The sequence below is a fragment of the Simochromis diagramma genome, unplaced genomic scaffold (assembly GCF_900408965.1).
Source record: "Simochromis diagramma unplaced genomic scaffold, fSimDia1.1 OVJJ01000443.1, whole genome shotgun sequence".
Taxonomy (NCBI): Eukaryota; Metazoa; Chordata; class Actinopteri; order Cichliformes; family Cichlidae; genus Simochromis; species Simochromis diagramma.
In genome coordinates, this window is record NW_024387268.1 from 259,945 (window position 1) to 282,752 (window position 22,808).

The 22,808-nt window shown below is 49.2% G+C and overlaps 1 protein-coding gene and 1 long non-coding RNA gene across 11 annotated transcripts in view; both read left to right on the top strand.

The window, feature by feature from the left end:
- LOC120715479 (disks large homolog 1-like) overlaps nt 1-22,808 on the top strand; it is a 101,037-nt gene that overhangs the window by 75,805 nt on the left and 2,424 nt on the right. For 2 of the 10 annotated variants that reach the window (XM_040002495.1, XM_040002498.1), the window contains 20 exons: nt 7,138-7,233; nt 7,867-7,920; nt 8,636-8,686; nt 9,708-9,832; nt 10,514-10,683; nt 11,160-11,296; nt 12,305-12,449; nt 14,077-14,206; nt 14,421-14,577; nt 14,799-14,901; nt 15,290-15,404; nt 15,488-15,664; nt 16,072-16,138; nt 18,354-18,453; nt 20,443-20,484; nt 21,589-21,639; nt 21,750-21,851; nt 21,933-22,105; nt 22,198-22,307; nt 22,385-22,476. In XM_040002495.1, the coding sequence (XP_039858429.1) occupies nt 7,138-7,233; nt 7,867-7,920; nt 8,636-8,686; nt 9,708-9,832; nt 10,514-10,683; nt 11,160-11,296; nt 12,305-12,449; nt 14,077-14,206; nt 14,421-14,577; nt 14,799-14,901; nt 15,290-15,404; nt 15,488-15,664; nt 16,072-16,138; nt 18,354-18,453; nt 20,443-20,484; nt 21,589-21,639; nt 21,750-21,851; nt 21,933-22,105; nt 22,198-22,307; nt 22,385-22,476 (2,197 nt within the window). Of the gene's footprint in view, nt 1-7,137; nt 7,234-7,866; nt 7,921-8,635; nt 8,687-9,707; nt 9,833-10,513; nt 10,684-11,159; nt 11,297-12,304; nt 12,450-14,076; nt 14,207-14,420; nt 14,578-14,798; nt 14,902-15,289; nt 15,405-15,487; nt 15,665-16,071; nt 16,139-18,353; nt 18,454-18,747; nt 18,782-20,442; nt 20,485-21,588; nt 21,640-21,749; nt 21,852-21,932; nt 22,106-22,197; nt 22,308-22,384; nt 22,477-22,808 lie in introns of all 10 variants that reach the window. The other 8 variants (XM_040002496.1, XM_040002499.1, XM_040002497.1 and 5 more) reach the window with 6 other exon arrangements.
- Nucleotides 422-1,040, top strand: LOC120715525. The gene is made up of 2 exons (XR_005691659.1): nt 422-672; nt 735-1,040. It is a non-coding gene; the product is annotated as an uncharacterized LOC120715525 (long non-coding RNA).

A 22,808-nucleotide genomic window follows, 5' to 3' on the forward strand; every position in this document is an offset into this window, starting at 1 on the left:
TAAAGAAAAGCAAACAGCAGAAATCGTGACAGAAATATCTCACATCCTCTGGCTGCTGCTGTTATGGAGTAACAGAAACAGGCCGGAAACTATCGCTATATGCAGATGATGTCGTTTTGTAAAAGCACAAAATCAAATGGATCGTTCCTAAAGCTGGTCGTAAAAGTCCTCCACGGTTCTGCTGATAACCTGCTGTGTTCCTGCAGTTTCCTGTGAAATGAGGTAGAGCTGGGCGATAGAACGATATGTATTGCAAAATAACTTTTTCTCGATAGAAAAATTAAACTATTGCGATAGGCCTCATCTCTCTTGTCCTCTAAAAAAAAAAAAAAAGAAAAAAAAAAAAAGAACAGCCAATCCAAATTAAGTAGCGCAGAGCCGAACCAATCACAGCCGCAGCGTCACGTCACGTGACTTGTTACGTACAGCACAAGTCCCAAGCCGGTGTTCTGACAAACCATCCTACTTTGGCAAAACGTGCTACCGTAAGTAGTTTATGCACATTTCTGCTGTCACAGAGTAATTCCAGCATCAATTTAAGTAGGTATGATGGTTTGCCACCTAACTTTGCCCATCAGAGTATGCTTGTAGCTCATATGCATACAGCCAGAATGGTTTTCCACTTTATTTTACCCGTTAAAGTATGCTTGTAGGTGACATTCACAAAGGTAGGTTGGTTTGGCAGTTAATTTTACCGGTCAGAGTATTTTTCTAGCTAATATTCACAAAGGAAGGACAATTTGCCACTGAATTTCGTGTTGTGCACAGAAACAACGCGTAGGATGGTTTGCCAGGTAGGATGGATTCCCAGAACACTGGTGCCGCACGTATTTGTTTGGCAAGCAGCCAGCCGCCGTGCCGCCCGGGTAATGGAGGAAATGAGCGTGCCGACTAGAGAAAAATCAACTGAGAGCGTGACCGAAGGTTACCGAAGAGAAAACAGATGATGGTTCCAATGCCGAAGAGATTGTCGAGTGGAAGAGCCACAGAAGCTCTGTAGTGTGAAGGTATTTCGGCTATTTCAAGTCTGACAAAAAACAGAGCAGCGTAAGTGTAAATGTGCCGAAAGCAAGTCTGGAAATACAATAAAGCGGTGCAGCTCAATCTCTGACTGGAAGCGCTAATTCGTCATTCGGCTTTTGTCAGACTAAAGTAACTGTTACAACGGTTTGAAAAGCTCAGCTATACAACAAGGAGAGATTGAGAATTTCCTTTTAGTTCTCAGTTTATTTGATATTGACAAAAGTTAGTCAGTTTTGTCTGTTCTTCTGTAAACAAACTAAGATTTATTTTTACAATTAATATTTTGTTTCTAAGTGGAATTGACAGTTTAGTCTGTTTTGTTTGTTCTATTTTGAAACTTAAACGCTTTAGCGGCTGCCTTTTGTGTAGTTTGCAATATTTGCCTTTATTTATCTGAAAAAGTCTCATGTTCCTTAAGCACATCTACCCTGTTGAACTTATTATGGGAAATAAATATTTAAATCAAAACAAGCTGCTGATTATTTCACATTTTACTTGTGAGCAACGGCACATTTAAATCTTACAAATATAGTTATTTGGCTTATATCGTGATGGATATCGTTATCGCCTGAAATGAAAAAAACATATCGTGATATGAAAAAATCTCATATCGCCCAGCTCTAAAATGAGGCCACTTTCAGTTTCTGTGGTGTGGATAAAGATGTTTGCACTGTTCGCACCTTCAGCCAGACTTTTATTTTGGAGGCCGGGTGTTGTGTTCTCACACCTGAGATTAGATTTTCTTTAGTGTTGGAGAACGGACGGCGAGAGAAGCTTTAGTCTGTATAAACCACTTTCCCTGCAGCAGACTTCAGAGCTCCTGCTGCATAAATTTGCACGTTAACGAGGAAGGAGGAAGACTACTTAGGTTAATCCTCCACAGCTCCTTTACATGACTAAAACCACCCATGTTGTGTAGAACAAGCAGTGGCATTGAAAAGCTGTTGGTATTTGTGAATCACTGGTTTGTTTACAGTGCAGCCGTGTGCTGACGTGAGTGGCCTGTAGGTGGAGCTGCAGACACACAGCAGCAGTTTAATCCTAATCTCCAGCAGATCCTTGGTGCTTCTCCTCGGCCCTCACCGTGGAGTCGTGATGTGGCTCTCCATCGTCGTAAATGAAGGTGAGGCGTTCGGGGACTGTGGGAAGAACACACTGTTGGCTCTGGCCGCTCGGCTTTTTTACATCCATTTACGAAATCAAACCTACGTCCAATGAACCCCACGCCGCCTCCTGTGCGATGGTTATTCTGTCGTATAATTAATTTGTCTGTTCACAACGAGTCCATATAATGAACCATCTGCCACAACAGGAAGTGCGTTCATAGCTTTGAGTTTTGGTACAGACTTGATTATTTTCAGTGAAACGCAGTTTTTGGATGTTGGTGTGGAAATGTCAGAGTATGTGATGTGCAGGTATAAGTGTGAGATTTCAGTGTTAAACCTCTCTATCTGCTGCAGCTCGTTCTCCTCATGCACACTCAGGAAATCCCAGGAAACAAAATCTGCATTTATGATTTCTGAGCCAAGATCTTTTGTTTATGTAGCTTTGGAACAGTTTGGCATTTTTAAAAGTGTTTCCAACATAATCTGTGGGCAGTTTCAACAATATTTTGCCGAATGTGAATAATTTATCACCTCACTTGGAGGAAAACACAGTGTCAGAGCGACGTTCCTGCAGAGCTGCACCTGTAACCAGGCCGTGGAGGTCTGATGGAGTATACATCCACCAGGAGCGTCCACGCTGCTGCCGCGGTGCAGATTTTATTTAAGTGAAAAGAGAGAAGGCCTGCGTGTTTTTTCACCCCCAGCTTCGGGTGGAGCTCTGTGGAGACGCAGCAGCCTGTGAGGATCGTCGGGCTTTTCTCTACAGCAGAGGCTTAAAGCGGCTTCCTGCCCGCCTGCCGCTAACCGGGAGTCCTCGTCGCACTCCCCCCTCGCTGCTGACACGCACGCCGCTGTGTCTGAATCCGGGGGCAGCATCGATTATTCATGCAGCGAGTGGAGCTGCCCGTCACCCCCCCCTCGCGCTGACATGTGCCTCGCTCGCTGGAGCCGATTAATTGGCAGGAGAACGAGAGAAGACGAGAGGGAGGGTGTCACAGAGAAAGAGCAGCCGGCAGGGAGGGGTGAGCCGGGAGAGAAGAGAGGGAGTGTTGCTGCGCTGTGGTGCCGGAGGTGGAGTAACACGGCAGAGTTTGGAAGTATCGCCGTCTCGTCGTAGGCGTTGGACATTCTGGACTCGAAGGAAGCATCTTTCATTTACTCTTTATCCTCCTCCCCCTCCTCCCCCAGCTCCTCCTCCTCCGTTTGGGAAGATGACCACTCATTACCTGCAGCAGGACTTCCTGTCTAAAGCCGTGAACGGCGAGAAGAAGCTGCCGCGGGTCAACGCCAGCTTACAAGAGTCCATCGCCCACCTGCACCCTCTGCAGAGGCAGCACGCCATCGAGCTCCACCGACAGCAGCAGCAGCAGTCGTTCAATCACCCTCAGGTCCAGGCGTCGCTGTCGACCTTCACCGCCTGCACCGTGCCGGCGTCCTGTCGAGCTCGCAGTCGGTTCCTCAACCTGCGGGACAGCGTGAAGAAAAGCCCGACCAAGAGTACGGCCAAAGTCCTCAAGAGCGCCAGGAAGGAGATCTCCTGGGTGCCCTTCGCTTACAGCAAGGTAGCGGCATCATGTGACCTGTTCAGAGATTTTTACTTTTTCCACTGCGGGAACTAAAACTTTGTCGATTGAGCGCCGTACGTTTAAAGAAGTAAAAGATCGCTTTGTTAGAAAGGAGAGTGGGAGCTAAAGGCTGTTCCACAGAAACGAGCAGCTGACGGTGGGCGGGTGAATGGATGGAGGTTGTTCCCCTTTAACCACTGATTGATTTCTAAAGGACACACAGATTGTAGCACAGAGTCAGATCAACAAGTGCTGATGTTTGTAGAGTTTCAGTAAAATCAGCTGAGACTAAAAGCTACAGTCAGGTTTCAGGAGACTCTCAGTGTCTGAGTCTTTATATGAAACAGACTAAAACCTGCTGCTGCTCAAAACTCCTGTTTGCTGTGGTGAGTTCAAGGTCACATTGGAGAACTGGCTGTTTTGGTGATGGTGGTTGTGGTGACACGCAGAGCAGTTTGTACAGTGTTGTAGCAGGAGTGTGTGTGAATGAGACCTGCGGTCGGTCAGATCGAGTTACTACACGGAGAATCGATGGACTCTGTCCACGTGTGACAGCCACATCACCCTGCCATCACATTTAAATCCATACTTAAACACTCTCCAGCTGCTCGTCTTTTTTACGACCGAATACATGAGCGATGGTGTGAGCCACGTGTTTTGGTTGGGGATTCATCTGCTGCACATTTCAAGCTCCCATCTTTAAGTGGTGGTCTGTGGTCACACCGTCGCTACGTTATGGCTTCATCACCGATTCGGTCCAAAGCGTCTGTGGCTCCTCCCACCAGCGGACATTCAGATCCATGTTATGGATGCAGTGAGCTAAGAAAAAACTGCAGCTACACTTTTAACGAGGCGGTAACGAGGGGCTCGAGTGGGGGGGGTTGTTTAATCTGTGTGGCTTCGCTGGTACACTGAAGACTAAAGTGACACACGTGCCTCATTTACTGAAAGCAGGACATAGATTCTCTGTAATAAACCAGCAGGGGGAGACTCCTCTGACCTCTGACCTTGGTTAAGACTGCTGATGAGTTCATGGTTTCAGGCTCCAGTTTTGTGTCCTGTTGAATAAAACGCGGTGCTCGTGTTGGAGATGAAGGACCATTAAAGTTAAAAGGACTAAAACGGGACATTCAGGGCGGGGCTACCATGTCATTGACTGAAGGTCAAGATGGTGAAAATGGTCATCTTGAGGCCGTCCATCTTTTATATACAGACTGCGATGATAAGTTTGGGGTCGTGTGGAAAAGATGTCATCAGGTAAAATCATCAACTGTAAAAGTCTCTAATTAATGTGTAATTTTATAAACTCCAGGTGGGCTCAGCTGTGTTAATGATATTTATATGAAGGACTGATGTTATGTCAGCGGTGTAAGTTCATCGGGGTCAAACATCAGCTTGGAAACCTGATCGGTCAATAAATCGATTGACGTATTGGGCGTCTGATTGGTTTTGGTTGTTGTTGTGGATTTGATGGTGTATCGTCGGTCGCTCTCTGATAGATGAAATCATAACCTCTGCCCTCTCTGTGTCGCTGCATTTGTTAAACCAGTTTTGTGTCTTTTGGGAGTAATTAAGCCTCGTTGTCAGCAGCTTTCCGGCGAGCGGAGCGGCAGAAGTAGGGCTGGCGGATCAATGCGGTCGATGTGCGGGGCTAATTTTAGCGGCTGTTGGTTTTCCATGGGCTCCGGGTTCTGCTGCTGCAGCACAACAATTAAGCCTCTTGGAAACGCAGCGGCGCGTCCTGCCAGCAGCTTCACGAGGTCCTGCTGTTGCATAACAGAGGTCACAGCGGTGAGGGCCGCCGCTCGCTCCTCTGTGATGTTTCATGTGCACGCAGGGGTGTTAAATTACATGTAGACGTGAAAGAAAATCTTTGACTGAAACAGGAAACAGAAGAAAGATCTAAAAAATCCTGTTTTAATTCATTTAAATCACGTGCATCACACACATTTATGGGTTGTGTCTGAACAGTTTACAAAGGTTTTATTTTGTGTATTTTCATTCTTAGTAGATGAATAAACAGCAGCATGGCTGCAGTAGAAAGACGATCCACTCTTTTAAAGGCTGTTTGTTTCTCGAGCTGAAACCCACGAGTGGAGCTGCTGCCGGTGTGGCGTTCATGGGCAGATTGTGCGGAGGCTGCTGCTGTCGGGGAGCGCTGGTGCTAGTTAAAGTTAGCTTGTTCTGCAGTGTTCAGGTCAAAAACACATCAGTCAGATGCTGTAGTTCCCCAGCAGCACGTAGCATTGCAATGAGACGTCTGACGTCTAATACGCAGCATGTGATTGGCCAGCTGCTGGCTCGTTCAGACCAGTGATGATGTTTCCACTAAAACCAGTTACAAGTTCACCTTTGAATCAAACGCCGAGTGGGCCCATCATGAAATGAAGAGGCTGCTGTGGAGTGAAAAACACGGCCTGAAGGCGACGCTGGTTACGCTCGACAGCATTGTGAGAACAATAGAACCACAATAGAAACGTGTTCAGCAAAAAGTGTCGCCAGACTGAGTCGGAGCTGAAACTCGACAGCAGCGAGGACGATGCTATCGTAGTTTTAATGTGGAGCAAAGAGGCGGAGCCATCAGCGGTAAAAACAAAAAACCACCTGACGGACAAGATGAAACCTGAATAAGCGTCTCTTCAGCTGCTTCGTTTGCCTTTGCGTTAGCGACAAAGCTACAGTGACGCTGTAGACGGTGAAGTTGAAGGCGTGTCTTAAATTGTTCAGGTTTATTTATTTAACGTTGTTTGCAGATATTTACTTGTAAACCTGCCAGCTGATCGTGTTATTGGAGCTGAATGAAATCGGTCCTCGAGCTCTTCGTTTGATTTTTGGGAGTTGAAGGTGAAACGATCAGTGACGTAATGGTGAACATGTGGGTGTGCGGTTTGAGCGCTTCTTTAGCGTCAGTAGAAACTCGGACATGAGGTCGCAGATACAGCTGTGACCTTTGACCTTTGAGGGTCTGTGCCAATGTCATCACTGGCTGTCGGGGTTAAAACTCCCAGATTGAAATATCCGCTGCTTTTCAGTAATGACATAAAGGACATCGGCCCCCTGCTGAAGCTGTACCGAGGGACTGAGGATTTACCACACACACACACACACACACACACACACACACACACACACACACACACACACACACACACACACACACACACACAGGAGAGATGGTTTTAATCCTCAGAACAGCAGATGGGCGAGTTTGCCACATCAGGATCGTCAGGTGTCACTCACACAGTGACCTCCTGTGATTGGCCGACCTCTCTGACACTTGGCGGTCCTTCTCTGTCAAACTCCTCCCATCTGGCACCTCGGCTCGACCTAAACGAACGCCCCCTATCAGTCAGCATGCACATACACACATACATCCTCTCCTCCTCCTTCACCGGCTGTTCATCTGTGTCTAACCTTTGACCCCTCACCATGCTATTGTTCAGCAGGCCGAGGCCGCCCCGCCTTCCTCACCCATAATCCCCGTGATCCCAATCTTGCCAATCCCAGCCGAGACCACCGCCATCCCTCCAACGTCACAGGTCTCCTTTTTTTGTTCCTTTTTGACTTTCCTCCTCTCCTTCTCTGCTCGATCCCTCCATCCTTCCCTCCTTCCATCCTCACTTCCCTCCTTGCTCATTTGGCTCTGCGGCTTTCTGTCGAGTTCGGTTTTCAGTGTCGGCCGTCCAGCTGTGGCGCTGATGAAGTGAGCAGATTAGAGATAGAAACAGCGGGAGGAATGCCACGCTCCCCCCGTTTGACTTTTCAGAGCCCATCTGGCTCCTCCCGGGCGAGCGAGCGAGAGTCAGAGTAGACGAGGAAGAGGAGGTGAAGGAGCAGCTTCTCCACTCCTGCACGACTGGATTTGATTGATTTTCTTGATTTGTTTCTTCATTTAAGGCTTCATGCTTCAGAACTGCATCTTCTGCAGCGTGAAGCGCCAACATGTACGTACCGCTCGTGCTCGCTAATCTGTGCTCAAATCCTCGGGCTTCCCGTTTTAGCATCATGAGGAGAGTTAGTCTTTTAGCAGCTGCGCGGCGGCCGACCCGGGCGCAGCGTGGGGTGTGATCGGAGGGGTGGAGGTTCTGGGGGGTTTCTTTATTGTGAGGGTGTTTGTAGGGTGGAGATGTTTTTCCTCTGTGATGTTCTGACGTGTCTCCTCGTCTCTGCAGGCCAATCCTCCGCCTGTGGTGGTCAACGCAGACAGCCTGGACACACCTCCATACGTGAGTGCTGCTCATTTCTGAATGGCTGCATGAGTGATGGATAGATTGGAAGATGATGACAGATGCATGAAGGCATGATACCTGTGTTGATGATTTTATGGATAAAGATGGAGTCATGGGTGGATATGTGGGTGGGTAGATCCACAGACAATGGCTAGGATGCAGGACTCTGTGGATCTGCAGATGTTTGGTAACTCCATCTTCACCGTCGGTCCAGCTGGAGCCTCACCTGCCTAGCACTGGACCCGTCTTTATTAAATTGATGTTTGCCTCCCGTGGACTCCGGCCGCTGTCAGCACGGCGTCGCTTCAGTTCCACCTGACGGGGAGAAATATTTGAAGAAGCATCTGCTTCGCTCTCCTCTCCCCACATCAGTTCAGAGTTCAGTGCTGCAGCACGTTTCTGTTAATTGGACGGTTTAAAGGAAATGTGCTAGATCAGAGTCGGTGAGTGGAGCCTGCAGGAGCTGTGGGCAGACGGCTGCATCGCACGAACCTTGAACTTCAGGTTTAAGAGGAGGAAATAAAAACTCTTCAGTTCTCCGAGGTTAGACGTGAGCCTGAGGAGCAGGAGGAGGCTCAGTTGAACCCTGGACTCAGTGAAGTGTTTCTAATGAAGTACAGTAGAGTCTGTGTTCTACTAACGTGTTTGCTTCCTATAAACTGCTGCTGGGAGGAGCCGACAGGTGAGCTGATACCTGTGTGTGTGTTTGCAGGTGAACGGGACGGAGGCTGATTATGAGTACGAGGAGATCACGCTGGAGCGGGTAAGCTGCCTTTACTGTTTACTTCCCTGTGAGTGACGGCCGTGCTGCTCGCCGCGAGAGCCGCCGTAACTCCGTCGCGTCTTTACGAGCCACATAAATGAGCCGCGGTCTATGACTCGCAGGACGGGCGACCCGCCGTCTGATGCTCTCTGTTTGACTTTGAGGCGCTGCTTTCATGGACCTCCGCTGCCTGCACCAAACCTCCCGACCGTCTGAGATTTCGGGGGAAACGAGGACGTAACGAATGAACCAGATTCTGTTAAACAAAGCAAAAGTTTCTGATCCTCTCACACAAACAGTTTCTCTTTAATCAGCTCTGTTTTAATCCTCCTCGCTGCCTCTGGTATTATCCTCCACATTGTTACCGTCTTCCTCCTTTTGTTCTTGTCCTAATTTTGCTCCTTTAAGTGCAAATTATTAGCACAGCTTTAAAAAAGTCTCACAGGGTCTGCCTGTCGTTCTGTCTGCGGTCTAACTGGCCTCGTGTTGTTTTTATCATCACAACCAAAATGTTTCCACACATGACACAAACTGAATCTGATGCCCGTCCACAGCAGTGGACACGCCGGACGCCCACCGCGGCAGGAACCAGCCATTCTACACAATAACTGCACATTTATAAAAGTTCAGTGCAGAACGGCATGCTGGGTAATTACAGCGGTGTATTTGAACCAGTGAAGGTAAAAACAAAATGTTTAACAGCACCTCGGAGCCGGTGCACGCTCTCGGGTTCTGGATGTTTGCTGATGTTATCTGATTGGTGCAAACTCGTGCCGGGTGATTCGCGTAGCGGTACCTGCAGACGTGTTCATGCTTCGTTGTTCCAGCTGTCACTTCTGCTCCTCTTGGCTGCGGTTCGAGGTTTTCCAACACGGCGTCAAACTTCAGTCGTCACTGCTCAGCAGCATCGTCACTCACCTGGGAGGCTTTTATTGTGAAACGCTGGCAGGAAGTGTGAATCCTGAGCATGCTCACAGACTCGGATCGTTATCATTAATACTGTGATCACTGTGGTTTCCAGGGAAACTCGGGGCTGGGCTTCAGCATCGCAGGCGGCACCGACAACCCTCACATCGGTGAAGACCCCAGCATCTTCATCACCAAGGTGATCCCCGGAGGAGCGGCGGCGCAGGATGGACGGCTCAGGTGAGGCAGCAGGAAACTGTTTGTCGGTGAAGGAGGTGTGACTGATGTCTGAGCGGCTTCATCTATTTTTGATCCCTCTGTCACCTCATTAGAGGAGGGCTCAGATTTTCTTTTAAACTGAAAACCAGCATATCCTACAACACCCAGAATGCTTTGCAGCAGTTCCTCCCAGACTGCTGCTTTACAGCGTAGCTGCTGTGGAGGACAGGCTGTTAAGCTGATCAGGGAGCAGTTAGTGGGGACAGAGGGAACAACGTGTGACTCACACAGGTTTCTAACACTAACCTTTCTAAGATCACAAACTTTATGAGCTTTCACTTTTTACCGGCTCAGCTGGCCTGACGGATTCGGCCTCGTATAAAAACATGTAGAGAGAGAAGGACCTCTGTCCCTCGGCCTGCAGTCAGAGGTGGTGTCCTCACAGCCGGACCCCCGCTGTGCCCTGCGGCCTTTCATGGCTCATTCATAATGCAGAAAGTCTGTCACACCTGATCCAGGTGATGATGATGAGGACGAAGAGTACGGTCTCAGGTTTCCTTTAAACTGTTTGTAAGTTTGGATCCGTAGTTTGACTCTACTTCCTGCTTTAACTCCAATAAATGAAAGAAAAGCTGTGACATCATCAGTTTCTATTGAAGGAGGTGACCTGACTGACAGCGCGGTGTTCACGCTCTGTTTCAGGGTCAATGACGTCATCCTGAGAGTCAACGAGGTGGATGTTCGGGACGTGACCCACAGCCGAGCCGTGGAGGCGCTGAAGGAGGCGGGATCTCTGGTCCGACTCTACGTCCGCAGGAGGAAACCCGTCTCGGAGAAAGTGATGGAGATCAAGCTGGTGAAAGGACCCAAAGGTAGCGTGTAGGCTTAAACTGTGCCTGCGCTCAGATCCGGCGCCCTGTCTGAGCGCAGGCTCATTATTAAACCTGTGAGTGTTCCTAATGTTTTGGCTCACGGCTGCAGCTCTGCGCAGATGGCGTGGATGTGTGTCGGCCGTGTTGCTGGATTGTCTCCGCTTGCTGAGGAGCTTTAGTGAAATCCCCGCGGGCCTCATGATTATTCAGACGAGGAGCCCGGCTCAAGAACAAAGCCTCGGTTTCCACGGAAACATCCTGAAATATGCTTCTGTGCATTTATGTGTCCTGATTCGTTCCCGTGTTAAACCAGCAGCGGCGCGTTTCGTGGGGTGGTTGTTATTTAAAGTTTGTCCCTGTGAAGGACGCTCAGGCGTCGGAGCTAGACTCCAGAGTTTGAGGGTTTTTACCCAGAATGCTTCAGAGTTTTCCCGTCTGATCACCCTGCACCCTCCTTCTGGTTCTTTGTGTTGCAGGTCTCGGCTTCAGTATAGCGGGCGGCGTGGGGAACCAGCACGTCCCTGGAGACAACAGCATCTACGTCACCAAGATCATCGAGGGCGGAGCGGCTCATAAAGACGGGCGGCTGCAGATTGGAGACAAACTGCTGGCTGTAAGGATCAAACACGAGAAATCACATCAGACGAATTATTTATTTAAACTAAAAGAGTAAACACGAGAAAGTCAAACAGAGTTACAAAGATTCAGTGCAATAAAATAATCAAGAAAAGCTCTGATGACATTATGTATGAGACCTAATAAAGACTCAAATTCGAAACCAGTAAAATTAGAAATAATAATTAAGACAAGCTTAAACTTATGACATGAAGTAACTGCAGGAAAGAAATAATAGAAGTAAAGACGACTAAAAGTAGAAAAATATAAATAAACAAAAATAGACCAGTAAAAAAACAAATCAGTAGACACACAAGACAGAATACTGTATTTGAAAAAAGAAGCACAATTAGAAATGAATTAAAATAACAATAAAAACAGAAAATGGGCAGATTAAAGGAAAGAGCTGGAAGTTAACATAAAATAAATAATAAATAAATAAAATATTTAAAAAAAATTCAATTAAAACCTTTTAAATAATCAATAAACCAAAAAGAACTCAAAAGAAAATGTTAATTAAAACCAATAAAGCCTGATTTAAATAATAAAAATAAAACAAACAAATTACATTATTTTAAAAAAGGAAAAAAATGAGACTAATAAAAGTTAAATAAAATAAAAGCAGGTTAAAAAAGGTCAGCGAGTTAATAAAATAAATTAAAATAAAGTAAAATATTTCTGATAAACAACCAACACGTGTATAAATAGTAGAAACAGGTTTCAGTGCTAAAGAACAAATAAAGTTTTAGATCTGCAGTAAAAACAGGAAGTTGCTGAGTAGACGGTGAAGAACGAGCACCATGAATATTTCTGAGGTTTTAACAATAAGATAAAGTTTCACCCTTATAACATTTTATAATTATAAACGTGTAAAATGTTTCATTAAGGGAAGACGCGCTGAATCTGCGGTGCAGGCGCACCTCACCACAAACTACCAAACAGCAGACCTTCAGAATAAAAGCACAGGCGTGTCTGACCGCTCCTCTCTTGGTGTGTCCGCGTTCAGGTGAACAGCTCCTGCCTGGAGGAGGTGAGCCACGAACACGCCGTCACTGCCTTGAAAAACACTCCCGACGTGGTCTACTTGAAAGTGGCTAAACCCAACAGTGTCTTCATGAACGACAGCTTCGCTCCGCCCGACCTCACCAACTGTGAGTGCAAACACACACACCTGTGACCTCACCACTAAAGTTTGCTTCTGTGTTTGCAGCTGAAGAGAGAAACGTTTTGATGCTGCGGTCGCGTTTCAGTTTGTTCTGGATTCGGGCTTCCAGAAACAGTTGGAAAACCCATAGCTGAAAACTTCCCTGGACTTTTTAATCCTGAATTGTTTTCCGTTTTAAGATCTTCCAGATAAATGAGGTCTCACATAAATCAGCTGACCTGGTTTTGAGTTAAAGGTTTCCCTGTGTGAGTGTCGGTTTTCTGGAGTCCCGGCTGAAGGCTTGTTGGTTTGTCTTGAACGCTGCGGTGGATTTTTGCTCTGACGTCGAGCAGATTAGAAGGTCCCGGCTCATGTGGTCAGGATGACATCCGACCCTGAGCCGGTGTGGACCGCCGCAGTCTCTGATGATCAAGTGGGGCGGGGATTCGTCAAACGACACGCCTCAAAGTGCAGACGAGGCCGGTTCCTTTAAAACCTTTCTCTCTGAACCGGCAGCTTTAGCAGAGATGAAGACGGCCCAGCTCTGAACCTTGTTTTTAGATCTCTCACTTCGCTGCAAATTACAGGAAGCGCTCTGAAACTGTAATACTGCAGGACAAACCTGCATCCCGGAGACTCGAAGCTGGCACCGAGCTGTTGAGGAGATGCCAAAGAAGGAAACACCCCTCAGAGATGCTGCGCGTCAGGCTCCTCGGCTATAGAGACCGAGGAGCTCCAAGCAGCCGTGGAGGATCCGGAGCCGAGGAGAGACTGATGGGAACGCACAGGAAGACACGGAGGCTGCAGGAAGTGTTGCACGTTATAATCTGAGTAATCATCATGAGTTGACATCATGAGTTAAATCTAACACAGACTCTGAGCCGAGCAGGCTGGTGCTGGTTTGAAGCCAAACGAGGAACGAGCACAAAATATCCGATCCCGAGTCGCGGAAGAACGATGTTTGGCAGCTCGGCTCTCACAAACGCCACCAGGTGCCTCAACTCATCCATGTGAAACACAGACTCCCTAAAACCGAGTGCTTCCTACAGCCTTGTGCTGACAGCTATGATTATATCTGAAGTTTGGGCCACAGTCGATCAGCTGTTCAGCTTCTGAGTTTGTGTCTAAACAGAGTCGTGGACCAACGACGCCCTTCGTCTCCTGCAGTGGCAGGAAAACCATCGCTCTGTTAATTATGCAGGGACGTTATTTGTTTAACCTCCTGAAGTCTCCGGGGGAGTGTCCTGTTCGTGGAGAGAACAGTTTCTGATCAGACGAACATCAAACTTTCAAATGTTTTTAAAAATGGAGACGAATGGGAACTATTTTCAGGTTTCATCCTCTCGGTGCTGCTGTCACAGATCATAATAAACTGACTGCGTGTTTGTCGTCTCTGTCATCGCTCTGATGCTGCGGTTACAGCTGATCCTCAGCAGAAACGTGACAGGGTTGAGTTGGGAGGTGGTTGTTTCTCGCTCACCGGTGTCGTTTACGACCCCCCTCGACGGCTCCCGGCCTCGGCCAATCAGGTGGTTACAGGGGCCGGACGGGCGAGCAGATGCAGCAGCTCGGCGTCAGACACACAGCGGCTGTGATCAGACTGGTTTTAATGGTCTTCTCTCTTTCTCTTCCAGCGTACTCCCAGCGCATGGAGAACCATATCAGCCCCCCCAACTTCCTGGGTCAGCCCGTCCCTCCGCCAGCATCCTCGGGGCGTTACTCCCCGACCCCGAAGAGCACGCTGGGAGACGACGACGTCACCCGGTGAGAACAGAAACACTGTGCACGCGCACGCCTGTACTGAAACGTTTCAGTGTTTTTGTAGCTGAACCACAGCTGCTGCGCCCTCTGCTGGTGCACACCTGCAGTTACACCCTCCACCCTCCCGTCATAACACACACCTGCAGAGTCTGAGTGGGACCCTGCTCACATGACTTCAGATGATTGACGGCTGCAGTGTGTTTTTTTTTTCCTGCAGGGAGCCGAGGAAGGTGGTGCTTCACAGAGGAGCGACGGGACTAGGCTTCAACATAGTGGGCGGAGAGGACGGAGAGGGCATCTTCATCTCCTTCATCCTCGCAGGAGGACCTGCTGACCTCAGCGGAGAGCTGAGGAAAGGAGACCGACTCGTCTCCGTACGTAACAACGCGTTAAACTCTGAGATCAACAACTTAAACCAGAGTGTCTGTCTGAGTCAGTGATGAGTCGCTGCAGGTCGCTCGCCACACGCAGGCAAACACGCGGTTGACTTTCAAATTAAAAGCTGCACCTTTAGAGAAGTGCTGGATCAGACTGAGCCGCTCGTTTCCCCGATTGAGTCGTCGTTCCGCGTCTGACATTGTTTTTGTGTTTTCAGGTGAACGGCGTGGACCTCCGTAACGCCACCCACGAACAGGCGGCCGCCGCCCTGAAGAACGCCGGGCAGACGGTGACCATCGTCGCCCACTACAGACCAGAAGGTGGGACAGCAGCACGCACCTGCAGGATCACATGACTCCAGCAGCAGCTTAAATAAAAATAACTACATTTAAGTATATTTACAGTCGGGTGTGAGCAGGAAAGGAAACAAATCCTCTGATTTTAGCAGCTGGTATCAGAATATTTGGCTGTTTGATTATTTTCACTTTAAACTGATTGATTATTAGTCCAGCTGTTCACAGATGTTTCAGCTCTGATCTCTGTGGGAAACTGAAACCAGCAGTTATCTCTGATTTTACCAGAGAAACAGTCCAGTTTAAAAAGTTTCAGATTCTGTTTGGCTTCATAAAAATCTTCTGTAGAGACTCTAACATGTTTCTGTAATTTCCTGTGACCTCTGACCCCTGGATGACCTCTGTGTCCGCTCAGAGTACAGCCGGTTTGAGGCAAAGATCCACGACCTGAGGGAGCAGATGATGAACAGCAGCATCAGCTCGGGCTCTGGGTCTCTGCGGACGAGTCAGAAGAGGTCGTTGTACGTCAGGTAGGCCTAAAGCGTGGAAGGCGCTCGCGTGCTGACGTCCTGTGTTCTGTTTTTAATCGGTTTGTTTGTCGTTCGTGTTTTAGAGCTCTGTTCGACTACGATAAGACGAGAGACTCCGGTCTGCCGAGTCAGGGCCTGAACTTTAAGTTCGGAGACATCCTTCACGTGGTGAACGCCTCCGACGACGAGTGGTGGCAGGCGAGGCAGCTGACGGCACAGGGAGAGGTGGAGGAGGTGGGGGTCATCCCCAGCAAGAGACGGTCAGTCCCAGTTACATCTGCTCCACCAATCAGGATTCAGAGCTCGGCTCACAGCTCGAGAGGACGTTTGGCTGTGGAGTTTGTAACTTTATTTAAACAAACATCAGGGTCGCACCTGTACAGGTGTCACTGCGACGAACGAGAGCTTCACAGTGACGCTCTGAACATTTACCAGGTGACCTCCGAGGGTAAAGGCAGAGTTAGACTGTAAGGTCAGGATGTCGTCAGAGACTCCAAAGGCAAAACCTTCCAGTTTCTGGAGGAACGCTCGCGGAGTGGCGGCAAGCTGCCGACTCACTCGATTTGCCCTCGAGCTCTGAGGCGGAGCTCATCGCGAGTATCTGACAGATTCATGCATAAAGTCTGGTTCCCTTGTGATCTCTGCTGACCTTTGACCTTTCCCACAGGGTGGAGAAGAAGGAGAGGGCGAGGTTAAAGACGGTGAAGTTTAACGCCAAGTCTCGGGACAGAGGGGTGAGTGACGGCGTAGACGGTCCCTGGAGTCAGACACGTGTTTTAGTTCCAGTAACGCGACTTTATTTACACACAAAGACGTTTTTCTGTTCTTTGTATTTAAGCTGTAAAACATTTTTATTGCTTTTATTGTCTGTTTGATTTCTGCGTCTTTAAAGATGCTCAGTTTTCCAGACTCGACCTGATAGAACGAGTCGGACTTGTTTAGACTTCAGTGACTCGTCCCATCTGATGCTCTCAGGATCAGCCGACTTTATTTTCCCCGCAGTGACGTGTAACGTGCAGGTTAGTGAAGCCATGCGCGGTGTTACCTTCGTACAGGCGGTTGAAGTGCACGCGTGTTTGGGCCGTTGTGACAGACTTCAGTCTGTTAGCTAACGACTCGGTTTTAGGGTTTTCATCAGTTACCGGACGTTACTGGATAAGTCCGTCTGCGCCGCCCGCCTTTTTTGAAACCCGGCAGTGAGGGAAATGGCTGCCCGCGGCGCCCGCCACCTCGAGTGTGACGGGTGCTTGTTTTTGTGACCTTCCCCGAGCGTCGGCGTGGCAGCGTGTCGCACTTTAAACTGCACCAGATTCATCCGTGTGAAGGTGAAACGTGTTTGAATAAAGTCGGCTGATTCTGAGCTGGTTGATGACACGTTTCAGGTGTTTGGCGCCAGCTGTGTGCATCATGTGACCTCTGTGTGTTTGCGCCACAGCCACCTGATCTCCACCTACTAATGAGTGTTTGACTAATGTTGAAGCAGCCGGCCGTTTAACAGCATGACGATCTCTGAGGCGTTTCTTCTTCTTCACCAAATCGCAGCAGCGCCTCCCCCTCCCTCCCCCGCCACCTTTAAACCGTGTGCCGCTTTAATACGTGTCGCCACGGCGTTGCTCGCCAGCCGCCACGCTAACACGGCAGACTGAGGGTGGGGAGGCAAACCGTAGAACATGCATGGTGCCCGCGGTCTGCTCCCCGCCTCTTCGCGAAACGCTTGACATTGACGTCTGCTGCTCTCAAACCTTCCTCCTCCTCCTCCTCACCACTCACCCTCCTCACCCTGTTTTCCGTCTCCTGCTCTGTAACATCAAAGTGCAGCATGTGAGCTAATGATGTCACAGGTCCCGCCTCCTGCTGATGAACGACACGCAGCGGTTCAAATGTCTGCTTGTTCTTCTCGTTGAGCCATTAAACCCATTTATAGTTGAACTAATCAATAACTTGAACACAGACCTTTTTAGGCCCTTTCAGCTCCTGGCTTTGGTTTTGTGTCATCGCACAAGCTTGAATGAACCCACTGAGACCAAGCTGTTACCATAGTAACAGACGGTTAAAGGAAAAGGGACACGACTCTGTTCTGTGTTTGGCTTCTATTTATACATAAATGTAGGTTTAGCGTTCGTAGCCTCAACTAATCAATCTTTGCAGCCAGGTGGTGGAGACCAACAATGGAGCTGAAAGAAGGTGGATGCCGGACTCAGACGACTGCAGCTGCCGGCGCTTTTTAAATAAACCTAATATTTGTTGGTTGGTTGCCATGACATCAGCCGATATCGTTTTGTTATAGCCTCACATCTGGATGAGTTTATTTTAAATATCAGTGTTAACCCCACAGTAACCTTTACAGCCTGACTGGTGACGTCACGCTTTCATTTACACTTCAAGACAAACGAAATGCAAAACCTTTAAGCTAAATTTAAGCTTCAGAGAAGTCCAAATGAAGAAACCACGTAAAGCTGAGAAGGCCTCTGAGCCCGACCCACAGGACGTTTGTAATCCTGGGGTTTGTAGCACCAGTGTTTCCTCAGTGCTACACGAAGGAACATAAATGCTCTGTGGAACGACTTTTCCTGATGCACTTGAAGGCATCGCATCAGCACCATCTTCGAGCCGATTCGCCGAAATAACCAAACGGCTTCTCCCAGCTTGTCGCTGCTGTGTCTCTGCATGCCGTCAGCATGTTCACCTTCATCCTCCTCCTCCTCTCCGACCGACGCTGCCTTCACTGTCGGCGTGTGAAGCGGGGCGTCAGAGCAGGTTGCGTTCAGGGTCGGGGCCTCTGTGTCCGAGTGTTTTAGTTTAAACTTCGTGATTTTTGTGTTTAATGTTGAAACTGTGAGCCGGTCAGACGCAGACTCAGACACCCATCACACCCCCTCATCTCCCTCTCTTCCTCCTCTGTTTTTGTTTTACTCCATCACCCCTCCTCCTCCTCCTCCTCTTCCTCAGCAGTCTCTCAATGACAAGCGTAAAAAGAACCTCTTTTCCCGAAAGTTTCCGTTCTACAAGAGCAAAGAGGCGAGCGAGCAGGAGACCAGCGATGTCGACCGTAAGTACCAGCGCGGGGAGGCGGGCGGTCTGAAAGGAGATTGGCCGGCGACAGGAAGAGAGATCAGGTGGCGACGGCGTGCTGAGCGCGCGCTGGTCGTCACCGCTGCAGGGCGTGGCCGCGCTCGTGCGATCTGATTAGAAGCAGTTTCTAAAACCTGAAACCAGAGCCAACATGGCCGCCCTGCAGCGGCGCCCCGGCGGCGTTCCCTCTGCTCTCTCAGTCTGTCGCTCTGTCAGTAACTGTGTCTGTGGTTGTTTTCCCTCCTTCCTTCACTCGGCTCTGCTGCTGCAGGACAACAGCGAGGACGTGCTGTCCAAAGGACACAGTAAGTCTCTCCCCAACACCCCCTCCCCCAAAACTCCCATCAGCCTCTTCGGTCTCCACCAGCGTCCTCCGGAGAGCTCCACTAAATAACCAGAGCGTACAGACGCCGCTCGCTCTACAAGCGAGTTTATGAGTTGTGAGCACGAGCATCCTTCCATCCTAAAACCTCTGGGGGCGGAGCTTTACGCCGCCCGATTTGTATTTGAGGTTTATTCTACTGGTTGTTTGTTTTGAATTAAAAGCAGCTTCGTGTTTTAGAGCAGACGACTTTATTTTGTTTGTTTTGTGACGTAAAATCAGACGAAGCATCAACGACTCCTGATCAGCCTTTGATCAAAGTGATTATTCAGATTTTAAATGATGTTCATAAAACTGCATATGGGACCAAAACTATCAAATAAAACTCAGAAAACCACAAAAACCAGTCAAACATGTAACAGAGAACCAGCGGGTTCAAAGTTCCCGACTGACAGGAGCTCTGATCCGGATCAGTTTGTTATATTTCATCCAGAACATGAAGATAAAATCTCAGTTTTTCTTATTTCAGTGTGTCGAGTGTCAGTGAAGGCTGCTGTCGGCAGGCCCGGATCAGCGCGTTTAGTTTTAATGCCGTAAAAGACGCTAAACTGAAGAGTCTGATGATGGTTCCTGGTGGAGTCTGAGACCCCTCCCCCTCCTCTTCCTCACCACAGACCCTCGTGGATCCTTCAGGCCGGCGCTCTTCACTCTGGCCACGAGTTTCCGCTCTTCATCTCTCACGAGACCTTTGTTTTTCTGTTTCATGGCAAATGTGTACAAGTTACAGGAAGCTCTAAAAGCTGAACACGGCGACCGACACGAGCAGATCTGAAGCCGAGCCGCTCGCTCAGTCATCGGGAAATAAACCCGCCCACAAACACGGCTGATCGATAAACCAGGGAACATTTTTAGCTTTGGTTAAATTACAGTTTAAAATGTGTGTATTCAGGTCTTGGTGGTGTTTCCAGATGTTTCCAGATGTTTGTCCAGCTGACGATCTAAAGAAAACGTTTAATATCCCAGAAAAAAATCAGATTTTATTTTCTTATCTGAATATGATCATCAGCGAGCTGAAAACACAGACTGTATATAAAGGAGGGAAGCGTCTTAAAGCTGCGTTCTTTTTTAACGGCCAGCAGGGGGCGATGCTGTCCTGATGAGTTTGTGGTCTCAGTCTTTAGTTTTAAGTCTTATTGAGTGAAACGTGATATTTATTTAGTTAATTTTGGTCTAATTAAAATGTTTAAAAGGTGATGGAGGGGAAGTCGCTGCCCACTGAGTGCGCCGTGTCCCTCAGTTCGCTCCCTGGTTCAGCCTAAATCGCTCTGCTCGAAGCAAACGGATGATGTCACAGTGGCTGCTTCCATCGTTTATATACAGTCTGGTTTTATCCACATCGCCCAGTTTTCAGAGTCGAGTCTTTGAACGTGAGGCAGTTATATTTGGATCTGAGGTCAGGGAAGACTCCTGGGAAGTTTGGGAAATGTTTTAAATGTGTCCATTATTGGGCTGAAAAGAGTCGGCCGGTGTTTGTTGCTGTGATTGATCTGCCGCCTCGAGTCCCCCTGCGTGATCACGGCTCGGGGCAAAGCATTCTGGGACGGCGATGTGACCTGTCGTGTCCTGTTTGTGTTGTGATTCCAGAACACGTGACGTCTAACGCCAGCGATAGTGAGAGTAGCTACCGTAAGTGCCGCTCGATGACTCGCAGGAAACACTAACGATCGGCGCGACCTGTCACTGAACCCGCTAACTCCCTCACTGACGCCGTTAACGAGCACAGACTGCCGATTGGCCAGTAACAGCATGACCTCACACCCTCACAGTCTGCCCCTCCCCCCGCTGCTGCATGGACGCTGCCGCCTCGCAGAGAGCGACTCTTTCAGCCACACCGCACACCGAGCATGTCGGCACAGTTCACTGATTTCATGAAGTCACTCTAAAAATATTCCACCTTAAAACTGGAAACCAGAAACGCACAGCATCACCTGTAACCCAGCGAGCGCTGCAGACTCGGGTGATGTTGTGAGAGCACTGTTATGAACCATTAACGGTTAAAAACCCGATCAGATCAGGATAAAGGCTCCTTTAAACATGGAATCGGATCAATCTGAAGCAGCACAGCAGTGGGAGTGAAAGCCCGCAGGCTGAGCTGTGACTGCAGCAGAAAACCTCCGATACCCCGAAAATAAAGATTGATGTAAGAGGCACAGGTGTAGAACGCCAGGCCTCGAGGTGTCCTGCAGGTTTTAGGTATCACCTGAATCCAGTGATTACTTCATGACCAGGCCTCTGGAGAACTTCAAGACATGTTGAGGAGGTCATTCAGCCATTTAGATCAGCTGTGATGGATCAAGGACACGTCTGAAACCTGCAGGACTCCGGCTCTCTGGGCCTGGAGTTCCCCGCCACTGACGTAAGGTGACCGCGGCTCACACAGCTCAGATTAAACAAGCATGAGTATGTGAGGAGTCGCGGCGTTTGTGCATGCTGAAAATTGGATCGTGAGCTGTTAGACGTGCAGACGTCAAAGTCGGCGTCGTCTCCGATTCCAGAGCCGTAACTGAAACTGTTTAAACGCTTTCTGCTCCCGTCGCCGTTCTCTAACGGGAGAATTTTAGTTCCTGAGCACACTGATGTAATCCCGCAGGTTCAGACTCCGCCTACTAACCAACCTCAGTAGATCCCATCCTCCCTCCTCTCCTCCGTCTCTCCTCCTCTTCACCTTCATCACACCTCACTCCCGTCTGAGCTCCGGACGCTGAAACTAACAGACCTCTGTGTCTCCAGGTGGGCAGGAGGAGTACGTGCTGTCCTACGAGCCCGTCGTTCAGCAGGAAGGTGAGACATCTCTGTGTTCGCTTAGCTTTCTTTTTTTAAAGTAATCTGATTACCACAAGCAGCACTCGGGTGTTCCTGCGTATTCGACATGCTTTGATTCTGTCCCACAGTGAACTACACCCGCCCCGTCATCATCCTCGGCCCCATGAAGGACCGCATCAACGACGACCTGATCTCAGAGTTCCCCGACAAGTTCGGATCCTGCGTCCCTCGTAAGTCCGCCGAACGCCTGTAAACAGAGGCTGCGTTGTACGCTCGTGTCACCTGATGTTTAATGCTGACCCCGCCCGCAGACACGACCCGGCCGAAGCGGGACTACGAGGTGGACGGCAGAGACTATCACTTCGTGATCTCCAGAGAGCAGATGGAGAAGGACATCCAGGACCACAAGTTCATCGAGGCGGGGCAATACAACAACCACCTGTACGGGACCAGCGTGCAGTCGGTCCGGGAGGTGGCGGAGAAGGTAATGACGACACGCCCCTTTGACCTTTAACCCCGCTCTGACCTCATTCAAGCGGCGGCGTGTGGTTTGAGATGTTCTCCTGCTGTTTTCAGGGCAAACACTGCATCCTGGACGTGTCAGGTAACGCCATCAAGAGACTCCAGCTGGCTCAGCTCCACCCCATCGCCATCTTCATCAAACCCAAATCTGTGGAGAACATCATGTGAGTCACTTCACAGGAAACGCCTCCACTCAGTTTCTCCCGCACGAGCGTGAAGGTGACGTGGTTTTTCTCTGCAGGGAGATGAACAAGCGTCTGACGGAGGAGCAGGGCAAGAAGACCTTCGACCGAGCGAACAAGCTGGAGCAGGAGTTCACCGAGCATTTCACAGGTGAGTGCCCTGGCTCCACCCGCCTCAGCTCAGGTGATTCTCCACCCGCGCCGTCGAAACCACGTTACAGTCTCGCATGTGGTTCCTCTCTGCCCCCTGCTGGTCACGTGCTGGAGCTGCACCTCAACATTAGTGCAGCAGACGGGAGGAAATGACGAGTCTTTGTTTGAGACGTGACGTTTTAAATTTGGCTGATCTCCTCTTCGAGGTCGTGTCCTCGTGCACCTCTGCGAGCGTGCATCCTGATGGATGTTCCTCACGCAGACTGGCGCTATACCACCCTGCCGGGACCTTTAATAACGAGCAGAAATGGCGCCGCCTTATCAGAGAGC